General features: G+C 43.4%; 1 protein-coding gene across 3 annotated transcripts in view; it reads left to right on the forward strand.

The window, feature by feature from the left end:
• The first annotated feature begins 1,440 nt into the window (after nt 1–1,440).
• SERGEF (secretion regulating guanine nucleotide exchange factor) overlaps nt 1,441–21,735 on the forward strand; it is a 219,968-nt gene continuing 199,673 nt past the window's right edge. For all 3 annotated transcript variants that reach the window (XR_009564891.2, XM_030831515.2, XM_030831518.3), the window contains exons 1-7: nt 1,441–1,534; nt 5,033–5,168; nt 6,363–6,518; nt 7,493–7,587; nt 11,841–11,901; nt 16,404–16,517; nt 19,339–19,401. Coding sequence is in view for 2 of the 3 variants with exons in the window: in XM_030831515.2 (XP_030687375.1) it covers nt 1,475–1,534; nt 5,033–5,168; nt 6,363–6,518; nt 7,493–7,587; nt 11,841–11,901; nt 16,404–16,517; nt 19,339–19,401 (685 nt within the window). In the remaining variant the exon portion in view is untranslated. The remainder of the gene's footprint in view (nt 1,535–5,032; nt 5,169–6,362; nt 6,519–7,492; nt 7,588–11,840; nt 11,902–16,403; nt 16,518–19,338; nt 19,402–21,735) is intronic.

Genomic DNA, 21,735 nt, shown 5'->3' on the forward strand with positions numbered 1-21,735 from the left:
GACACTTCTCAGGGCCTCCAGGCATAAACGGTGATGAGTACTGGAGGCTTGTGTCAGTAGAAGGGTCAAGAACTACTGAATATGGATTATCTTCTTTAATGTGACCCCATTTGTACCCACAGATAATGTGTGGCTTGGAAAATGTGGGTTATGTACAAAAAGTACAAAAAAGAAAATAAAAATGACCTGTAATCCACCACCCAGCGTGTGCGTGTGTGTGTAAAATTGGTATAATATTTACTTTAATGACATATCATGAATATTTCCCTTATTTATTATCTTCCAGAACATGTTTTTAATGGCAGCCTAGTATTCAATTGCATGGCTATATAATTTAATCAATCTGATTTTGGATTTTAAGGTAGTTTCTAAGTTCTTTACTATTATATGTAACCCCATAATGAATAACTTGCAGTCTAAGGGTTTGTGCATAGTTCCATTTTTTTCTTGTGATAGAGGAATAGAAGTGGAATTACTAGCTAAATATCTAAGTATCTATTTTCATATTCCTAATATGCTTTGCCACATTTTCCTTCAGAAAAATTGTGCTTATTTAGCTCCTACCGGTAGTGTATGAGGGTGTCTGATAAAAGCCATTTTATATGAAAATTTTTGGTGGGTGAAAATTATCCAGTTATTATCCAAGTTATTACCTTGATGATGGGAATCCGGGCCAGGGCCATGCTGGGAGCGCTGACGGTTAGAAGGCCGCCCAGGGAAGGAGTCAGTGAGAACCAGCCTCCTTAGTTGTGTCGGGGTGTGTGTTCTCGCTCCGTGCCAGGCGCTGAGGGCGACGGCAACGATGCAAGACACTACACTCGCCCACCAGGAAGCTCCCTCCGATTTTGCAAACTGCACACCAAAGCGGGCCCAAAGACAGTTCGCCCTAAGACACTGGGTCAGGACTCTTTCCACCCCCTCCCAGGCTCAAGTTCTTCCCCATCAAAGGGTGATGCAATCTCCGTCCTGTCAGCCATTCTGGGCTGTCGTGGGACTCTAACCTGAGGGAGCTTTGTGAGCTTTTGAGCGTAGTGCACTCGTATAGAATTTTCACTCAACACAAGGAGTTCGAAGGGAGGAGGGAAAGAGAGGCAGAGCGTCCCAGCGAGACCGGAGGCCGCGGGCGGAGACGCTCAGAGCGCGCCGGGACTGGGTGACTGGGAGGCGGCTCCGCGAGGTACTTATTCTCTCCCGCCGGCGCCAGGTTAGCGGCCCCGCCCACTGCGCGGCCCCCTTCCAACCACAGACCCTTCCCAGTGCCGGCCCCACACCCAAGTCACCAATCCCTCCCCAGGCCGGCCCGTCCCTTGGCAAGCCTCTCCCCAGGCGGGCCCCGCCCCCGCTCCGCCTCCGCGCTTGCCCCACACCTCAGACACCAATCCCTCCCCCGTGCCCGCCCCTCCCCCTGAGAGCCCGCCCCCGCGCCAGCCACCACCCGCCCCCGCCACCGGAAGTGCCGTCGGAGCGTTCCAGCATGGAGCGCGAGCCGAGCGCCACGGCAGCCGCCCCTGCTGCGGCCGCGCTCTTCGCCTGGGTACGTGACTCCGCCTCCGGGCCGTGGCCGCTGGGACTGAGGGGCGCACAGACGCTGGGAGCGCCCGGCCTCGGCGTGGGCGGTCCTGGGGCCAGGCAGCCGAGGTCCGAGAGGCGCTCCGGGTTGGAGGATCCTGGGCTGGGGGCTGAGGAGGAGAGGGCGGGGAGGGAAGGGTTTTCATGGGGTGACTTAAGGCTTCTGGCTGGTGGGGTCCAGACCGGAGGGGCGGCGGCGCAGTGGGAAGAACCTGCCTCCAGGACAGAGCGTCTGGGTCCGCGACAGACTTCAGGCCCGGATAGCGCCGGGAGAGGCGGAGCGGAGGGCTCTGTGGAGAGAGGATCTCCCCGTCCCAGAGCCCCGTGGGGCCACCTGTGCCCTTCACCCTCCCATTGCCAGGAGGATGAAGGCCTTTCCCCAGCCCCACCCCAGCCTGGCCGGAGCAGCCTTTGGTGTGGGGCCGGCGGTGTTGGGCCGTGCACAAGGCGGAGACCCTGCATAGTTACTGATACTCGGCTGTGACCGGGTCTTGCCTGCACGGAGGGTGTGGGAGTCTGCGCTGGTGTCGATTTGACGGGAGCATTGAGAGACAGGGTCATCTTTATGTGTCGTGGCTGGAAGAGAGGAGAGTCTGTGCACAGGAGTGTGTGGCAGGCAGCCGACCAGATGCACGGGAACAAACATAGTCTTGTAGTTCTTCATAGCACATGCTTGTAATGAAACGTATAACTTGTTAATGTCGGTGTCCTTGGCCAGAATGTAGGCGTCATGAGGGTGGGTGCCGTGCATGTCTTGTATGGTGCCTGGCTTGTGCCTGGCACGTTGTAAGGTGCTCAGTACATATTTGTTGACTAATGGATGAATGAGTACCTGTTGTGTGCCGAGCTATGTGCTGGTCTTTTGGGAACAACAAAAGAGTGAAAGACTTCCAGCTCTCGTGTTGGGGGCGGTGGGGGGAAGAGAATAAGACCTTTACTGCTGTTACAACCAGTATGTATAGACTAATTTGCAAAATGGCGATTATCAGTACCAGGCAGCATTTACTGAGTGCAAGACTGCTGCAGACCGGCAGAAGGGAGAGCGCGGTGTGGCCCGAGGTGGTCTGGCTGTGTCTTTGGGGTGGTACTGGAGCTGGGGGTGGAATTAGGGATTGAATGTGTGCCTGGGTGGGTGCTTATCCCAGGCCAGGGACTGGGGTCTGTGTAGACAGAGGAAACATCTGACAGAAAAAGCCTTTCATATATGGCCTCGTCAGTACTGAAGCAAAAATACTGTTGAACCTAACTTCGTTGCTGTGCTTGGAGGCTTGCTGGTATTTTCTTCCTGAGGCATTATCTGTGTGGAGGGGTGTATTAGTTTGTTGGGCTGTCATAACAAAATACCACAGACTGGGAGGCTCAAACAATGGAAATTTATTTTCTCGCAGTTCTGGAGGGTAGAAGTCCAAGATCAAGGTGTCAGCAGGTTTAGTTTCATCTGGGGCCTCTTTGGCTTATAGATGGCCTCCTTCTTGCTGTGTCCTCATGTGGCTTTTTCTGTGGGTGGGAGCATTCATGTGTTTCTTCTTATAAGGATACCAGTCATATTGGATTAGGGTCCCATCCTTATGACCTCATGGAAGCTTAACTACCTTTTTAAAGGCCGTATCTCGAAAAACAGTCACAGTCTGAGGTACTGGACGTTAGGGTTTCAACAAATGAATTTCAGCAGAACACAATTCAGTTCATAACAAGGGGATTTACCTTTTTGGATATGTGTGTGTGTGTGTGTGTGTGTGTGTGTGTGTGTGTCTTATGTCTGGAGTGTTTGTAAGGAAGGCAAATACAGCTGTAATAGATTGTATTAAAATTTCCTTTTGTTTTGCTTTATCATGGATTTAGGGCCTCTTGCTGCATTACAAAAATTTGGTGCCATTGTTTGAATCTCATAATGCTGGCTCAGCAACCTGTAGCCCTGGTAATGGGGCAGCCATGGAGATCTCATGGCTAACAGAGAAATCCTCTGCACATGCTTTCCACTTCACACCGTGCAAGTCTTTCATTTGCTCTTTCCTGAGGGACTCATAGGGTCTTACATTAATTCACTGTAAAATATATGCACACCTTCTTTGGGCCAGCACCATTTCAGGTGTGGGGGAAATAGCAGTGAGCAGAACAAAGCTCCTGCCATCATGGAGTTACTTAACTCTCTGAGCCTTAGTTTCTTCATCTATGAAATGAATGATAATGCCCCCCACCCTGTGGAATTAAAGGGGAATGCCCAGCACACAGAGAAGCACTCAGTAGTTGGTTGCTAATATTGCCCTGAGGGCCTCTGGGACCTGTGTCCCTGCATGGCTCCCTCGTCCAGCATGGAGTCCTTGCAGCCCAGATGGCTGTGGAATAGACCACAAGGGGCAGGAGTTTGTATATATGTATGCATTTTTTGGTAGTTATTATAAATCACTTTTTTTCATTCAGGTGTCTTCAAAAACAAACACATTTTAAAAATTTTACTACTCAAGAACCAACCAGCAGTTGGTGGTTGGAGAAATGATAAGGATTTCCAGAATCTTAATAAGATTTTCCCTGCAGGTCCATAATCCCTTATCTTCAATTTTGAATACAAAAAGCTCTGTAAACCCAGAACTGACCTGACATGAGGCTGTTTATAGTCTTTGCCCACTAACTATTTGTACTGTTTACTGCAGAAATAATGCTGTTTTACTTATGGGGTGCTGCTCCCAGACCTTGCAGCAGTGTATATGATTTATATACTGTATTACTTTTCTAAAGTCTATAAAATTCTGAGTCTGAAGTACATCTGGCTGCAAGGGTTCCAGATTAGGGATTCTGGACCTTTATCATATAATAACGACAACAAACATATTGCCCATCAAGGGGAAATCTGTTTCCTTAGAGGAATCTCACCACGTGAATCTTACAGTAACAAAACATTGTACTGGGAAAGGCCCTTAGAGGTTGTTGCCAACCTCTTTCACCTGTTTCAAATGAAATAACAATGGTGTGCCTTGCTTGAGGGCACAAAATCCTCAGCTAACTTTGATTCCAGAAAGTCATTGCCAGTTTTCCCAGTGAGGGTGTGGGGAGATGGGACAAGAACTAGTCCTAGCGTATTTCCCACCCACTTCGTTCCTATTTTTCTTGATTATTTCTTTCCGTGGCTTCCCTAGATAATTACCGTTTATCAGAAGGAACTCCTATGCTGTCCGCTAAAGGCAACACATGTAGGCTGGGGCATTGGAAGGGGAAGGCGAAGAGTATCTCTGGATGAGTTGTGGATGCTGAGAGCTCCTCTCACATGGAAATCGTGGTGTTCTGGGGATGGGGCCACCGTCCAAGTGTGGGTTGCGTATAACAACTTCTTAAGAAAAAGTCTATGAAATCTCATCTGTTATAAGCTCTGAGAGGAACGTGAGGGTGAGAAAGATAGGGACAGGTAAATTCAAATTGACAGTTGGGGTTCCCATAGTTTTTCGTCCTTGGCTTATTTTATCCCTAGGGTGCAAATAGCTATGGGCAACTTGGCCTTGGCCACAAGGAAGATGTGCTTTTGCCCCAGCAGCTGAGCGACTTCTGTAATCCTGGATGTGTCAAGAGGATCACGGGAGGAGGGGGTCACTCTGCTGTTGTCACAGGTAACTTCCTTCAAGAATATATTTTCTCTCATTTTCTTATTTAGACATTCTCCCCTAGGGTGTTATATTACTATCTTTCAACCTTTTGTATTTTGCAGAGGACAACTTTTTTGTGAAGGAATCACGCTACCATCAGAGAATGGCAGATTGTCAGAGCTGAAAGGATTTCAGAGATCAAGGCCACCCCTCTTTTCCCCTCGCCCGCTCTCCAAATGAGCCTCAGAGAGGAAAATTGCTTAAGGTTACAAGACAAGTAGTGGCCGAGTTGCAACATATATTACATTTTATACCATAGATTGATATTTAACTTTCATATATGAGTTAGAAGTCTTGGCAGTTAAGTCGAATATTCCTTGAGAGCAAGAATTTTATATTTTCCATAATCTTCCCTCAGAGTACCTAGGATAGTACTTAATAAGTACTACAAGCGCTATAATATTGCAAAGGAGGGCATATTGCATCCTGGTTAAGAACATGAACTCTGGAATCAAACCGTGTGGGTTTAAATCCTGGTTCTCTTAATTGTTAACTGTGTGGCCTTGGGCAGATTACTTAATTTCTCTGTGCCACAGTTGCCTCTCTGTTACATGGTGATAATAATGATGAGAAACAATGAGTTAACAGGGCTGTATTATGACTTTCATGAGTCCTTGACACTTTTGCCTTTGTGGACACCTCCTTCCATAAAGAAATATTTAAAATTATGTTTACAGCTGCACTGACATAAAGATTAATATAATCCAGGCTAGATTTAGTATTACATATTCCTATTACATATATTTTTTTATTAAAAAATTAGATTAAAACCTTTTTGTGGGCTTCTACAAGTATGGTCGGCCCCAGGCACTGTGCCTGAAGGATAAGTCAGCCCCACGCCTGAGGCCCTCAGAAGAGTACTTGGCACATTCTGCATCCTGAATAAACGTTGGCTTTTATTGTTATGGCAGATGCTCAATTTGGTAATTGATTGGCCACTGCTGTAGGACTTGGAGTTTCCATTTAGATGTTAGATTGGAGCCCCTTGGACTTGTGCCATTTGGTCCAGAACACATTAACATGCATGGCTTATTAACTTGGGTGGGAAAAAAGTTAGTTGGGTCCATGACTCCAAATAATTAATGAAATCCTTTTGCTCATCTTAGCAGTTGTAATTTCCCCTGTTCACACTACCACTAAAACCTTTATATTTTGCAGATGAAGGAAGCCTTTTTGTCTGTGGCCTGAACAAAGATGGGCAACTGGGGCTTGGTCACACCGAGGATGTCCTGTACTTTACCCCCTGCAAATCCCTCCTTGGATGTCCCATCCAACAGGTGGCCTGTGGCTGGGATTTTACCATTATACTTACAGGTGAGTGTACTCCTAGGTAAATCTTTATCACCACAAAGGCTTTGGGTGAGAAGAGCATGATGTTGGGCCCTGATTAAATGAAATCCTCGTTGTATTTAAAAACACACACATGTGTTGTCTCTGGTTGTCAAGGAAAGTTGCAGGGTGCATTTTGCAAGGAGGGTTTTAACAGTAAAGGAGATAGGGCTGGAAAATCTGGACTGTAATTATTAGAATCTAAACAATAGCTCTCATTTATGAAGTACTTAGTGTGGGCCTGTGTCAGAGTTGTAGGGAGTCAGTAGGTAACACTCTGTTTCTTGCTCACATTTGGGATCAATTGTGAGACAATCACAGAGCAGTCAGACAGGTAGAGATCAAATTATCAGCTTTTTACTGATAAAGGCTAAATTGGAGGGCAAGGTTAATTGTCAGGCCAAGAGGTTCTGCTAATACTCCTCTGATCCAAACCCACTCCCCAAACTCTAGGCCTCCCCCATAGGGGAAGCCCTTACTATGTGTCAGCCCAGAGTGCCTGAGAGGAAGGTGCCAAAGCCATACTGTCCTGTTCCTTCTCCCAAACTCACCAACTGGCTAGGTTACCCCTCCTCCCCTAGAAAGCAGTGAGAATGGGGAAGGGCAGGGAGAAAGGCCTGGAGTATATTAAAATTATGGAAATTCCATCTCATGGAAATATGAAAAGTGGGAGATAAGTATCCTCCATCCCAACACTAGGCACATGGCTAAGCATTCTCCACAGCTAACTTGTCATTAATTAGGTGGTGTAGTGGATAGCCTGTGTAAAACGCTTAGCCCAGTGCCCACTGTTTTTGTTCCTAGGGGGATAGAGCAGGGCGTATGGACTGAATGTGCTGGAGCCCAGGGCCCCACTCACTCCTCTCATTCCTTTTGCTCTTCTCATCCTTCAGCATTTACCCATTTGTCACAGATGTCTTACTGCTTAGATTTGCAATTCAAGTATTTCTATTTTGCAGAAAATGGTCAAGTTCTATCATGTGGATCCAATTCCTTTGGCCAATTAGGAATTCCTCATGGGCCTCGAAGATGTGTGGTCCCCCAGGCCATTGAGGTAAGGACAGCCCCTAATATTGAGCTTGCCTGTGTACTGTGAAAGTGTCTCCAGGTATCAGTTATCCCTCCCTGGACTAAAAGACTGGCTGGGCCCCTGAAAACCCATGGGGTAGTTAGAATTTAAGTTGAAAAACTCAGGTTCTCCTGGGAAAAATTAGGTTGGAGGGATGGATATTGTGAGTGAAAAGCCTCTGTTAGCTCTCATACATGTTATAATTTTTTGTGAAATAAAACAATAAAAGTAATATATCTTATAATGACATTAATGACATTTTACAGTTCTAAAAGTCATCATAGTGGAAACTGTGTTAGAAACAGGTCCAGTGGGAATTGACTCGCCTAAAGACACTAAGTGAGGCAGATGGCATAGGCCCACACTGTCCAGTGGGAATGTCATGTGAGCCACATATGTAACTTAAAAGTGTCTAGCAGTGCCATTTAAAAAAGTAAAAAAAAAGGTGAAATTAATTTTTAAAATAACAGCTTTATTGAGATATAAGTCGTATACCATAAAATTTACCCTTTAAAAATGTATGTTTCAGTGGTTTTTAGTATACTCACAGAGATGTGCAGCTACCACCATCATCTAATTTTAGACCATTTTCATTATCACAAAAGAAACTGCGTACCCAATAGCAGTTAACTCCCATTTTCCCCTCCCACCAGCCCCTGATGACTGCTAATCTGTATCTGTGGATTTGCCTATTCTGGGCATTTCACATAAATGGAATCATACAATATGTAGCCTTTTGTGGATGGCTTCTTTTACTTCACATGATGTTTTTAAGTTTCACCCAAGTCATGGTATGACATGGTAAAATTAATTTTAACAACTTTTAAACTACTATAATGTAGCCAAACTATTATTATTTCATTTTATATGTCATCAATATAAAACTTTATTAATGAGATATTTTATATTCTTTCATTTATATGTAGACTTTTTTCTGGTGTACATGTTTTACTTAGAGTATATCTCAATTCAGTCTAGTCACATTTCAAGTGTTCAACAGCCATGTGTAGTTAGAGGCTACCATATTGGACAGCACAAGTGTAAGATAGGACGCCTGGTTTTAGTTCAGAGCTCTTTTCACTGCATCATACTTAAAATGTACACATTTTTGTGAAGATTATATTGTAAGCGAACTTTTAGAGGAATTATGCTGGAATCTAAAATGAGTTTCACCACCTAAGCTGCTCCACTCATATCTAATTTCCTTAAACAGTGACTAAGAGTGGGAGATCTGTTTTCACTGGAGAGAGCTTAGGTCTGCTCCTATCACTTTGCTGAATTCTAATTGCTGGTATTGTGGGGTATTATTTGGGGTCATGGTTTGGGCTGTTTTAACAAAAATATTATAGACTGGATGGCTTAAACAGCAAACATTTAATTTTCACAGCTCCAGAGGGTGGGAAGTCCAAAATCAAGGCACTGGCATTTTTGATATTTGGTGAGGGCTCACTTTCTGGTTCATAGACAACCATCTTTTTTCTGTGTCCTTACATGCCACCAGAAGGGGAAAGGCGCTCTCTGGGGTCTCTTTTATAAGGGCATTAATCCCATTCATAAGGGCTCTGCTCTCATGACCTACTCACCTTCCAAAGGACCCACCTCCAAATACTATTATGTGTTGGGGATTAGGTCTCAACATGCATTTCCTAAGAACACAGACACTGAGTCTGTAGCACATGGTATGCATGGAAGTCTAGACTCTGTAGTCCCTGTTGTAAGAAGTGCTACAGCTTCTAGTTGCAAATAGGTAGCTTTTTAAGAACACTATGTATAAGTTATAATTAATTTAGCTTAAGTCACATGGTTAAAGAAGACAGAGAGGAGCAATGGTTAAATATGTTGGATGACAGAATCAGAAGGTAAAAACATTTTGACGCACTGTATCTTATAGAACAATGGGAGGAATGTGCCAAAGTGAAGTATAAGAGAAATTCATTCATTTATTTAATAGCAACTATTGTGTGTAGGTGCTGTATTTAGGCAGGGGGGACAAAGGTGAGTAAGACCCAATCCTAGCGTTCGAGGGCCTGTAGTTTAGTAGTACATGTTAGATACAGAAGTACCTAGATGCATTACCATGTTAGAACTATGATAGATGCATGTATAGCCTCGAAAGAGAGTACTGGACTCTTTTTAGGGGAAGGTGGGGTGAGAACAGACTTACGCTGAATCTTGAAAGTTGAGTAGAAATTTCCCTGGCTTGGGATAGAAGGATGTGCAGAGTAGGTACAAAAGAAGCACATTACAAACAGAAGGAACTTTGTGAACTAGGGTATAGAGCATAAAACAGGAGGGCTTGGGATACTGCAAGCAGTTTAGTATGGTTGGAATATAAGGAAGTGGTAGAAGTGCCAGTAGGGATCGGGCAGGCAGGGAGGTAGTGTCTCTAACAGTGAGTTAGAGAGGGGCCTCATGGGATAGTGTGGGGGGTGGATTGAAGGAAGATTACTCAGAAAACTCTTGCTAATAATCCAGATGAGAGATGATCCTGCCCCAAATGAAAGCAGCAGTAGTGGGGATGGAGAAGAAGGAATTGAGGTAAGTTGGTTTGAAGAGAGTGACTCCGTATGTAAAGCCCTTCAGTTAGCTTTGAAAAGGAAAAAAAAAAATTTAAGGGTGGTATATTCAAATTGTATGAGCAGTAAGATTTGATCTTCCACAAAGCTAATGTGATTGTGGGCTGAATTGATAGAAATATAGTCTCCAGAAGAAGGGAGGCCAGAGCTCTGTCCTTCTTTGTGCTGGTCACACTGCATCTAGGATGTTGTGTCCTGGTGTGGGTTTGGTTCTTAGGCCCTGGGCACTGAGGTGAATAAGACTCAGACCCTGCCCTTGAGGACTCTAAAGTTTAGAAAGACACTGTGGATCTGTAAATAAGCAAATATGGTAAGGTCCCATAGGGGCTGTGATTGGTGCATATACAGTCCCTTAAGAGAGAGAGAGACTGAGTAACCAGAGCATAGAGGAGAGAAACCAAGAGGGGGAGGGAATTTGAAACTAGGTGATGGCTGATGGAATAGGGGATGTTTTTCCTAAAGAAGAGATGTGTATTAGTTATCTATAGCTGTGTAATAAGTTACCCTAAAATTCAGCAGCTTAAAGCAACAAGCATTTATTATCTCACAGTTTTGGAGGGTCAGAATCTGGGAACAGCTTAGCTGGTCTCATGACTTTGCAGTCGAGATGTCAGCCAGGCTACATGAGGTCTGCTGGAGGCTCAACTGGGCTGGTTCCACTTCCACGCTCTCTAATGGACAGGAGGCTTTAGTTCCTTGCCATATGGGCCTCTCTATAAGACTGTTTAGACATGGTGTCTGACTTCCCCGAAGAGTGATGAGAGAGAGAGAGAGAGAGAGAGAGGGAGGGAGGGAGGGAGGGAGGGAGGGAGGGAGGCAGGCTGGTCAAACAAGAAGCCTCAATGCCTTTCATCAGCTAGTCTCAGAGCCACTTATCACTTCCTTATCCTATTCATTAGAAGCAAGTCACTAAGTCCAGCCCACAGTGAAAGGGAGGGGAATTAAGCTGCACATCTTGAAGGGCGAAGTCTTAAAGAATTTGGGAACCACAAGGTGTCTTAGGACATGACAACTGTCTTCAAATGTTTGGGAAGCCTTGTCAGAAGCAGTAGGCAGATAGGTTTGGTTCCACCCAAGGAGACAGATGGAACCGTGCAAAGATGAGCAGGCACCTGGGGAGGTGGTGAGCCCATGTCACTGGAAGTAGGTATTTGACAGGGGTTGTATGACCACTTGGTGGGGTGTTGTAGACAGGTTTCTAGCATTGAATGGGGATTAGACTAGATCAGAGGTCAGCACACTAGAACCCTTGGTAAATAAAGTTTTATTGGAACACAGCCATGCCCATTCATGTATTTATTGTGTATGTTGCTTTTATGTTACAATGGCAGAGTTGAGTAGTGTGACAGAAACCATGTGGCCTGCAAAATCTAAAATATTTACTATCAGGCCCTTTACAGAAAATGTTTGCTAACCCCTGGACTGGATGACCTTGCAGGTGCCTCCTAGCCCTGAGTGACATTGTAATATGGTATTTTAAAAAGATTTTGCCTTTTAGGGATACATACAGAGGCGTTTATGAGTGGAAATGTTGGGAATTGGGAGCTCCAAACCAATCAGACACATAATGAGGATCATGCTGTGTTGTGTTTGGGCATAAATTACATAAAATTTTGTAGATGGATAATTCTGAGATTGCCGTCCTTTTCTTTGTTTTGACAGCCCCTGAGAGAGAAGGTTGTTAGTATTGCTGCTGGACTCAGGCATGCTTTAGCTGCAACAGGTGATCATTTTGCTTTTATTTTCTTGATAAGCATGTAATAAGGAGACATGGAGATTTGGAAGAAATAAACTTTAAGGAGTAATTCAGAGTGTCCTGCTGTGCTGCAGTCTGATTAAAAAGAGGGGACATAAGGCAGAAGTCATGTGGGAAAGCCTTTAGCAGGTAGGGAGGAAGGAAATGAAGTTGTCTAGCTCTTTGTTATGTTCTTAGGCATGGTGCTAGGTTCTCTTGATTTAGTTAGTACCTCATTTAATCCTCATAGGCACGCAGTGACGTGAGTTAAAAATTTTTTGTATTGAGGTATAGTTGATTTACTATATATATATATATATATATTTTTTTTTTTTTTTGTGGTACCCGGGCCTCTCACTGTTGTGGCCTCTCCCGTTGTGGAGCACAGGCTCTGGACGCACAGGTTCAGCGGCCATGGCTCACGGGCCCAGCTGCTCCGCGGCATGTGGGATCTTCCCGGACCGGGGCACGAACCCGTGTCCCCTGCATCGGCAGGTGGACTCTCAACCACTGCGCCACCAGGGAAGCCCGATTTACAATATTATGTTAAGTTTTAGGTGTACAACATAGTGATTCACAGTTTTTAAAGATTATACTCCATTTATAGTTGTTAGAAAATATTGGCCATATTTCCTGTATAATATATTCTTATGGCTTATTTATTTTATACATGGTAGTTTGTACCTCTTACATATGAAGAAACTGAGGTCCAGAGAGGCTAAAGTGTTTGTCTACAGTTACACAGGGAGTTAGGAAATAAAAGGTGAGCTGGGATCAGAGTCTAGGACGGGCTGGATTCCAAGACCCACATTCTTTGCCATGAACTGCATTACTTTCCTAGTGGATGTAAATGTTTATTAATTTGAATGCTTCAAGTGAGCTTGTCTCCTGTACTGTGAGAGGGTGATGCACATAGGGCTGACGGTGTGTGTGAGGTTGAGGGTGGAAAGTGGAGGAGGCAGTGACCCTTTTTTCTCTCTTGCTCATTTTTCTGCTTTCCGTTCCCACTTCTTTGGGCTGAAGGACAGCCCAGACTGGCTATGGCAGCCGAGGCTCAAGCGTTGGTGAGTCCAGTTGTGGAATGGGGAGAAGAGTGGAGGCGAGGAAGAATTCGGTGCATCATGGTGCTGGCGGTCACTTGGCGCTTAGTGTGATTATACTTTTTGAAAAACTAAGCTTTTTATTTTAAGGTAATTGTAGATTCACGTGCAGTTGTAAGAAATGAAACAGATCACACTCACTCTTTGTCCAGTTTCTCTCAGTGGTAACATCTTGTGAAAGTATAGTGTAATAGCACAACCAGGATGTCTTGACACAGTCAAGATACAGAACAGTTCCATCACAGGATCCCTCTTATGGCTCTTTTGTAGCCGCACCCACTTCCTACCTACTCTCACCACTCAGCTCTTTCGTTCTCCCACAGTAATGTTGTCATTTTAAGAATGTTATATAAATGGTATCATACAGTATTTAGCCTTTTGGGGTTGGCTTTTTTGCTCAGCATGATTCCCTGGAGATTCATCCAAGTTGGGAGTATGAATAATTTGTTCCTTTTTATTGCTAATATTCCATGGTATAGAGGTACCACTGTATTAGTTTGCTGGGGCTGCCATAACAAAATGCCACAGAGTGGGTGGCTTAAACAACAGGAATTTATTTTCTCACAGTTCAGGAGGCTAGAAGTCCAAGACCAAGATACCATGAGGGTTGGCTTCTCTTCCTGGCTTGTAGATGCTGCCTTCTTGCTGTCTCTTCACACGGTTCTTCCTCTATGCACGCATGGAAAGAGAGAGAGATCTCCAGTGTCTCTTCCTCTTTTTAAAAGGACACCAGTTCTGTCAGATTAAGGCCTCACTATTATGACCCATTTAACTTTTATCACCTCCTATAGGCCCTATCTCCAAATACAGTTACACTGGAGTTTAGGACTTCAATATATGAATTTACGGGGAACACAATTCAGTCTATAACAACCACGGTTTGTTTAACCAGTCACCCATTGAAGGACATTTGGTCGTTTCTGGTTTTTAGCTATTAAGAATAAAGCTATAATCATTTGTGGACAAGCTTTTCTGTGAACATAAATTTTCATTTCTCTGGGATAAATGACCAGGAGTGTGATTACTGAGTTGTATGGTAGTGATTATGCTTTTATAAGCAGCTTCTTCTCTTAGAAATTAGAAGGACCAAAGAATTGCCTGTCATTGGTTTCCTTGCCCCTTTCCTACCAACATTTTGTGATTGCTAGTCTTAAGTGTACATTTTTGTCCAGTTAACAAAGCAGCACAGTTCCCATTATGTGTTTGATTAATTTAATTGTAAGTCCTCCCCTCCCCCACTTAATCTGTAAATATTTCTGCCCACATCTCTAAAAGATAAGGAATTTTTCTGAAAACATTACCCAAAAATACCATCATCATACCTACAAAAAATTATCAGTAATTCTGTAATTTCATCAAGCATCTAGTCAGTGTTTAAATCGCCCTGATTATCTCAAAAATATTTTTTTATGGTTTGTTTGAATCAGGATCCAAATTAGGTTTATCATTGCAATTGGTTGATATGTATCTCAAGTCTCTTTCTCTCTTTTTTAAAGTTTATTTATTCCTTTTAGTTTTTTACTGTGATAAAATACACATAAAATTTATCATCTTACCCATTTTTAAATGTACAGTTGAGTGGGATTAAGTACATTCACATTATTGTGCAACTATTACCAAAATCTGTCTCCAGAACTTTTCTCATCTTGCAAAACTGAAACTCTATACCCATTAAACAATAACTCCCCATTCCCCCTTCTCCCAGTCCCTGGCAACCACCATTCTACTGTCTATTTCCATGATTTGGGCCACTCATACAGGTACCTCATATAAGTGGAATCATACAGTCTTTGTCTTTTTGTGGCTTATTTCACTCAACATAATATCCTCAAGGTCTATTCATGTAGCAAATGTCAGAATTTCCTCCTTTTTTAAGACAATGATATTCCACTGTATGTGTATACCACATTTTGCTTATCCATTCTTCTATTGATAGACACTTGGGTTGTGACCACATTTTAGCTATTGTGAATAATACTGCTATGAACATGGGTATACAAATATCACTTTGAGATCTTGCTTTCAGTTCTTTAGGATATGTACCCAGAAGTAGGATTGCTGGATCATATAGTAATTCTATTTTTAATTTTGGGGGGAATTGCCATACTGTTTTCCATAGTGGCTGTACCATTTTACATTCCCACCAGTAGTCACAAGGTTTCAGATTTCTTCACATCCTTGCCAACCCATGTTATTTTCTTCTTTTTTTTAATAGTAGTCATCCTAATGAGTGTAAAGTGGCATCTTATTGTAGTTTTGATTTATATTTCCCTAATGATTAGTGATGTTGAGCATCTTTTTATGTGCTTATTGGCCATTTGTATATTTTCTTTGGAGAAAAGTCTTTTCAAGTCCTTTGCTCATTTTTGAATTTTTATTGTTGTTGTTGAGTTTTAGGAGATCATTGTATATTTTAAATATTAATCCTTTATCAGGCATCTCCAGTCTCTTTTAATCTTTATGTACCTTTTCCTCTCTTTTTATTCTCTTGCAATTTATTTGTTGAAGAGATGGTAAGTTTTGTTTTATTTCAATACTGTGTTTTGCTCACATTGTGCTCAATCATCATCACTTATATTTCACAAAGCATGCTTGTCTGTTTACAGCCTAAAGGACCATTGGGTATAGGATACTTCTGGAGGAGCAGTACCTTAATGTTGCTGTTGGATAGTGGATCCTAGTTACACACATCTGACTGTAGACAAAATAACAATATTTCATCTATGCATTTGTATGAGGTTCAGAACATGGGTACATGAATTAGAGTCAGTGAATATGGAAATAAAAGGCCATTCCATTGAAGTAGTGGCTATTAAGAAGCTATCTTGCAGTCGTAAATATGTATTTATTTGGTGATTAGGAATCTTTGAATTCATCTTGGTGTAGTAGAAAAGACACTACATTAGGTGTAGGAGAGTTAAGTCCTGGTGTTTTCTCTGCTACTAGCTCCCTGTATGACCTTGGACAAATCACAGCTCCTCTACAGGGCCTCAGTTTCTCATGCAGTAAATGTGAGGAATGGACGTGGTAAGCTTCAAGGTTCTTTCCTGCTCCATCTGGAGTCTCAGTTGTCCTTTCAAGTTAATCATGAAAAAAATGCCATTCCAGTAATTTGACTCTGGAGGAGTGTCCTAGAACTTTCTGGAGGGAGTTTTACTATGTTGGAATTTCCTTTGATGGTCTTAGATTGCCCTGAAGATTGGATTTGTGATTGACTTGGTGGTAATCCCTATGACCAGCCATAGGGCCTCTTGAGGCAATAAGCTTTTCCATAATATGCATGTTAACTGAGCATGAATTGGGAATCTCTCATGGCATTGAGGTTCAAAGAGCAATCTGGTCTTAATCCAGATAAAGATTTTCTTTTTTCTCTCCTGCTCCGCTGGGAAGCTGGTGGCATGGTGTTCCAGTGGGGAACTGGTTTGGCATCATCTGGACGGCGGTTGTGCCCTGGGCAGACTCTCCCACTGTTTTTGACAGCAAAGGAACCAAGCAGAGTGACAGGTAAGGTCCTTACTTCTTCTGAATCCTGTATTTATTCTTTGTTTGGAAATGGAGATGCAGGCATGCAGAAAATGGGTAAATGGAGTTCTGCGTTTGCTATTTCTTGGTCTCTCTGTTTTAACTCTCTCCGTTGGCTGGTCTATTAATTTGCTGGAATTTTTGTGGGCCCAGTAAAAGTACTCCTCTTTGCTGCCAGAGTTTGGAACCCATTGAGAAGTAGATGCGAGTCAGGTGGGTGGAAATCAAAATGGTAGCTCTAGAGCTGTTACAAGTTAGGTTGGAAGGCATGGCTTAGGTGTTTGCAAATAACGTGTAGCAATAGTGAGCCTCCGGGTTCTGAATCCCAGATTGAATTTACCCACCAGGCACTGGAGCAGCTGTATGCATTCAGTCCTGCTAAGCTCGTGGTTCAGCTGAGACCACGGAGGAGGTGCCCTCTGCAGGCAGGCACATCCCAGAGGGAGAACCCACAAGGAATGTGCCTGCCTGCCCAGCTCCTTCTCCCGAAAGGAAAGCAGGAGCGAGTGAGGATGTGGAGAGAGGGGCTAGGAGCGTTCCCCGAGGGAAATCTCCCTTCATGGGCACACGAGGAGTAGGTAGGAAGGGTGCTGCCCACAGGACGCTTGGTCTCTAGGACTTTCTTTCTCTGTCTCTCTGTCTCTGTCTGCTCTACACTCTCTTCGTGGGCCTTTATCTCTCTGTTTGTAGCACCATGTCTCCACCTGCTCCTCTTCTTCCTCTCTCGCTCTGACTTTGTGACCGAGTTTACTGAGGGTTAGCTGTAGGAAAAACCTGTCAGGAAACCTCTACTCTCCTCTAGCTCAGAATAAGGGAGGGATTTTTGAGGGCAGTAGGAAGTGGGGAGAGAAAAGGGAAGGGTGAGCCGCAGTGGAAGTGTCGTACAAGTTGTTGGGATCGTTCTGATTCTCTTAAGTCCCTGAGGCTTTCCCCTGTTACAGGGGTGAGGTTAGCGCCCTGAAGCCCATGTGTTGAGTTGGGGAGGGTTCTCTTAGAGAAGGAGAAGGGGCCACTGAACACAGGACAGTCTACTTCACATTGAAAGCATTTGTAATATAAACTCATACTTCCCAAACATCTTTCCTGCCTCACCAAGGTATTCACTGCTCCCTGGGCATGCGCTGTGTTCTTATTCCTCTGTGCCTGTGGGCAGACTGTTACCTCTTCCCAGGATACCTTTTCCTTCCTCTTCCCCTTGGGAAAATCCTGATCATTTTTCAGGTCCTAGCTCAGCTACAGCTTTCTCAGGAAAGACTCTTCCTTCTCACCTCCACTGCATTTTCTTTTTTTTAATAGATTTATTTATTTATGGCTGTGTTGGGTCTTCGTTGCTGCGTGCAGGCTTTCTCTAGTTGCGGCGAGCAGGGGCTACTCTTCATTGTGGTGCGCGGGCTTCTCATTGCAGTGGCCCCTCTTGTTGTGGAGCATGGGCTCTAGGCATGCGAGCTTCAGTAGTTGTGGCACGTGGGCTCAGTAGTTGTGGCTCATGGGCTCTAGAGCTCAGCCTCAGTAGTTGTGGCACACAGGCTTAGTAGCTCTGCGACATGTGGGATCTTCCCCAGACCAGGGATCGAACCTGTGTCCCCTGCATTGGCAGGCAGATTCTTAACCACTGCGCCACCAGGGAAGTCCGCATTTTCTTTATGTGCATGGATAACACAACTTATTGTATTGTTATGAGCTGTTTACATGTTTTCCCAAATGCCAAAGGTGATGAGCTTTTTAAGGGTAGGGATTATGTCTACTGTCTGTTTTAGCACAAGTTTTGTATCTAAAAGGAATCAGAAGTGTTTTTATTTTATTTGATTTAAATGACCTGGTTGGGATCTGCTTGGGGCACAGCTTAGATTCAGAGTTAACTTGGGGGAATTTTCTGATGAGATGTTAGAGAAGATATCAGCTTCCTGCCCTCAAAGTCTTTCATTTTTCATTGTCCCCTCTGCACCTCATTGCCATCTGTTCTGGAGCTGGAACCCTGGATGTCCTCTCCCGACCTGGCCACTAGGAGACCAGTGCTTCCTCTCTGGTGAAAGTGGCAGAAACATCTTTGTCCCTTTGTCATTCCACAGGATACTTGAAGGCATGAGGGGCATTTTATTAAGACACTAGTAAATTGAACAGAAGTGTAAGAAGAAAGAGTTACAGAATAAGACTCCCATTTCTCTGCATGCCAGACCAGGTGACCACAGCATGGAGCAGAGTTGATTAAGGTTTACACTGTTGTTGAAGGCAGTGTGTTTACGGGTGGAAAAGTGCTGGATTTGGATATGGGAGGCAAGTTCAAATTCTAGCTCTGCCTGTGTGTTGTTAGGAGGCCTGGGCTTGTGTTTCAGCGTCTGCATGTGATAGCAGCTGAATGTATGAGATGTCATTGCTTCTAGGCCCACTCCGTGGACAGAGCTAGGAAATATACATGTACACACACATTTATACATATGTACACCTATGTCTGTTTATCTCTAGTAGAAACCACAAGTCTACACTGACTTCAATTACAATGCAGTATCACATGGTCAATTCTAGCCTTTAACCTTTTCATATCTGTACCTTTCTTCTCCTTTCTGATAGTAAGAAATCTGACTCCTTTATCCTCAAAGTATTTATTTATTTATTTGTTCAACCTCCTGGATATAAGCAGTCTCCCTACCATGCCAGCCGTCTTCTTGGCCAGTGCCGCTGACTCAGACCTTCCTGCACTGGCTGAGAGTTTCTCTCCAGGTGCTGTGGTCACTGCCTATGGGCCTCCTGTGCCCAATTTGTTCTGTTACAAATGTGATTTCAAAAGAATTTTTTTTTTTTGTAGGCCTAGAGAATTCTCAAGCAGTATGTGTTCTTGCTGGCTCAGACCACTCAGCTTCACTGACAGGTAGGTAACATGCCATTCAGAATTCTGGGTGTTTCTGCCTCAAGTGATGCTATTGGGGTACAGAGGGAAAACCATAGACTTTGGAGTCAGAATTCTGATGCCACCACTGGTATGATCTTAGGCAAGTCGTTTTACCTTCCTGAGACCATTTCCTCTTCTATAAAGTACTTTGTGGATAGTTTTGAGAATTACATATGATAATACAGGTAAAACACTCATGTGAAACAGAGGCTCACTTCCTTTCCTCTGAGTTTGTTTTCTTAGCTGTACAATAGGGATAAAAGTATCTTCCTTTAGGGTAATTGTGATTGTCACATCATATAACCAACAGTAAACTTATGTATAATATGTTGTTATCTTATCCACCTAATCTATTTTGATGTCTAATATAACTAAGCTCTCTAGATGTCTATTTTCTCTAGCTGTTTAATCTCAGACTATCCTATTTTATCTACCTATATCTTTCTTCTCCATTTATCTGTCACCCTGTCTGCTCTCTCTATTTATCTACTCTATTTTATTTAACTATACATCTCTATTTTTATTTATCTTCCATCTTAGTGTCTTCCTATCTAACCAAAGTCTCCATCATCTCTAAGTCTAGTTGTGTATATGTTTCTGTAATCTAGTTTATATTTTTATGTTTTTCTCTAGTTGATCTCTCTATTCCATCTCTTTAATCTGTCTATCTAGTCTTTTTTCTCTCACACAGTGTGTATGTCTCTCTGTCTTGGCCATGTATCTGTCCATCCATCCATTTGACACACCCAGCCAATATCGTATAAACTTTCTAGAGATAATGCAGCATTTTCTTGAAAGTGAAGGTTATCCATCTCTCCTAATGGTTTTTTTCAAAGCCCAGATTGCCCTGACCCCTGCTGGTAGACTGGATACTCTAGCTCCGAGAGATTTATGTTGGTAAGACCTCTCACCCAGAGTTGAATGCATTACATTTTTTAAGCAAAGGGAAATGACTTTCATACACAGTGTTTCCAGTGTTTCATGTGGAAATTAAGATGTGTACACAGTATCTGTAAATTAATGGAGGCATGCATTCTTCAACATCAAATTTGTAATGCAGTCCAACTGAGGAGCTGTTACTGTTTCCAAAGCACAAGAGCCGTAATGTGAGATTTTATATACTTAACAGATTCTGAACTACAGATAATTTGATATTTAATGAATTAAAAACAACTAACTAATGAAAGAACTAGCTGCTTTTAGCCTGTGTCTCATGTTAAGTAGATTTATAGATATGTTAAAAGAGTTGAGTTAAAATGAATGCCAGGGCTTCCCTGGTGGCTCAGTGGTTGGGAGTCCGCCTGCCAGTGCAGGGAACATGGGTTCGGGCCCTGGTCTGGGAAGATCCCACATGCTGCGGAGTGGCTGAGCCCGTGCGCCACAACTGCTGAGCCTGCGCTCTGGAGCCCATGAGCCACAGCTACTGAAGCCCGTGCGCCTGGAGCCCGTGCTTCGCGGCAGGAGAGGCCACCACAGTGAGAAGCCCGCTCGCCACAACTAGAGAGGACCCGCATGCGGCGACGAAGACCCAATGCAGCCAAAAATAAATAAATAAATAAATTTATTTAAAAAAAAAAAAAAGAATGCCAGCTCTAAGGGACTCCTCTCGGCATGTGGTCCCACCTCTCCTTTTATGGGAGGGGGGCAGAGGGCCCCAGGACAAGAAGTGACTAGTTCATCCCCCACAGTCCTCACTAGCATTGGAGGAAAGCATTCTTTTCTGAGAATAAGAACAGACTAAGAGAGGTTTCTTTTTTTTTTTTTTTTTCCGGCCATGCCACGCGGCATGTGGGATCTTCTCTGACCAGGGATCAAACCCATGCCCCCTGCGTTGGGAGCACGGAGTCTTAACCACTGGACCACCAGGGAAGTCCTGAGAGATTTCTACCCTGTTCTAATTCATTTGAAATGGTTGGTATTTTGTAAACCTAGAGATTCTTCTAGTTGCTTGCTAACATCGATTTCTTAAAAACTCTTGTAATCAGTAAAGCTATTTTTTATTTCATATGTGGAGCATTTTTACTATGGTGTTTTTAAAACATAGATGTTGGATTTTTTATTGTGATATAATTCATATATGAAATTCACTCCTTTAAATGTGCAGTTTAGTGATTTTTAAAGTATATTCACAAAGTGAATTGGTTTTGGATATTGTGAAAGTGAATTAAAAAGGGTCAAGATTAATATCCGTCTTTCCTGGTCTAGTTCAAGCTGTTACACATTGGATTTTGTTCAGTGTTCTTTAGACCTTCTCTCTGGAGTTGTAGATTATGTAACTATTTGACATTGCAGCAGAATTTAGTTTTGCCTGCT

This window comes from Globicephala melas, chromosome 8, assembly GCF_963455315.2.
Source record: "Globicephala melas chromosome 8, mGloMel1.2, whole genome shotgun sequence".
Taxonomy (NCBI): Eukaryota; Metazoa; Chordata; class Mammalia; order Artiodactyla; family Delphinidae; genus Globicephala; species Globicephala melas.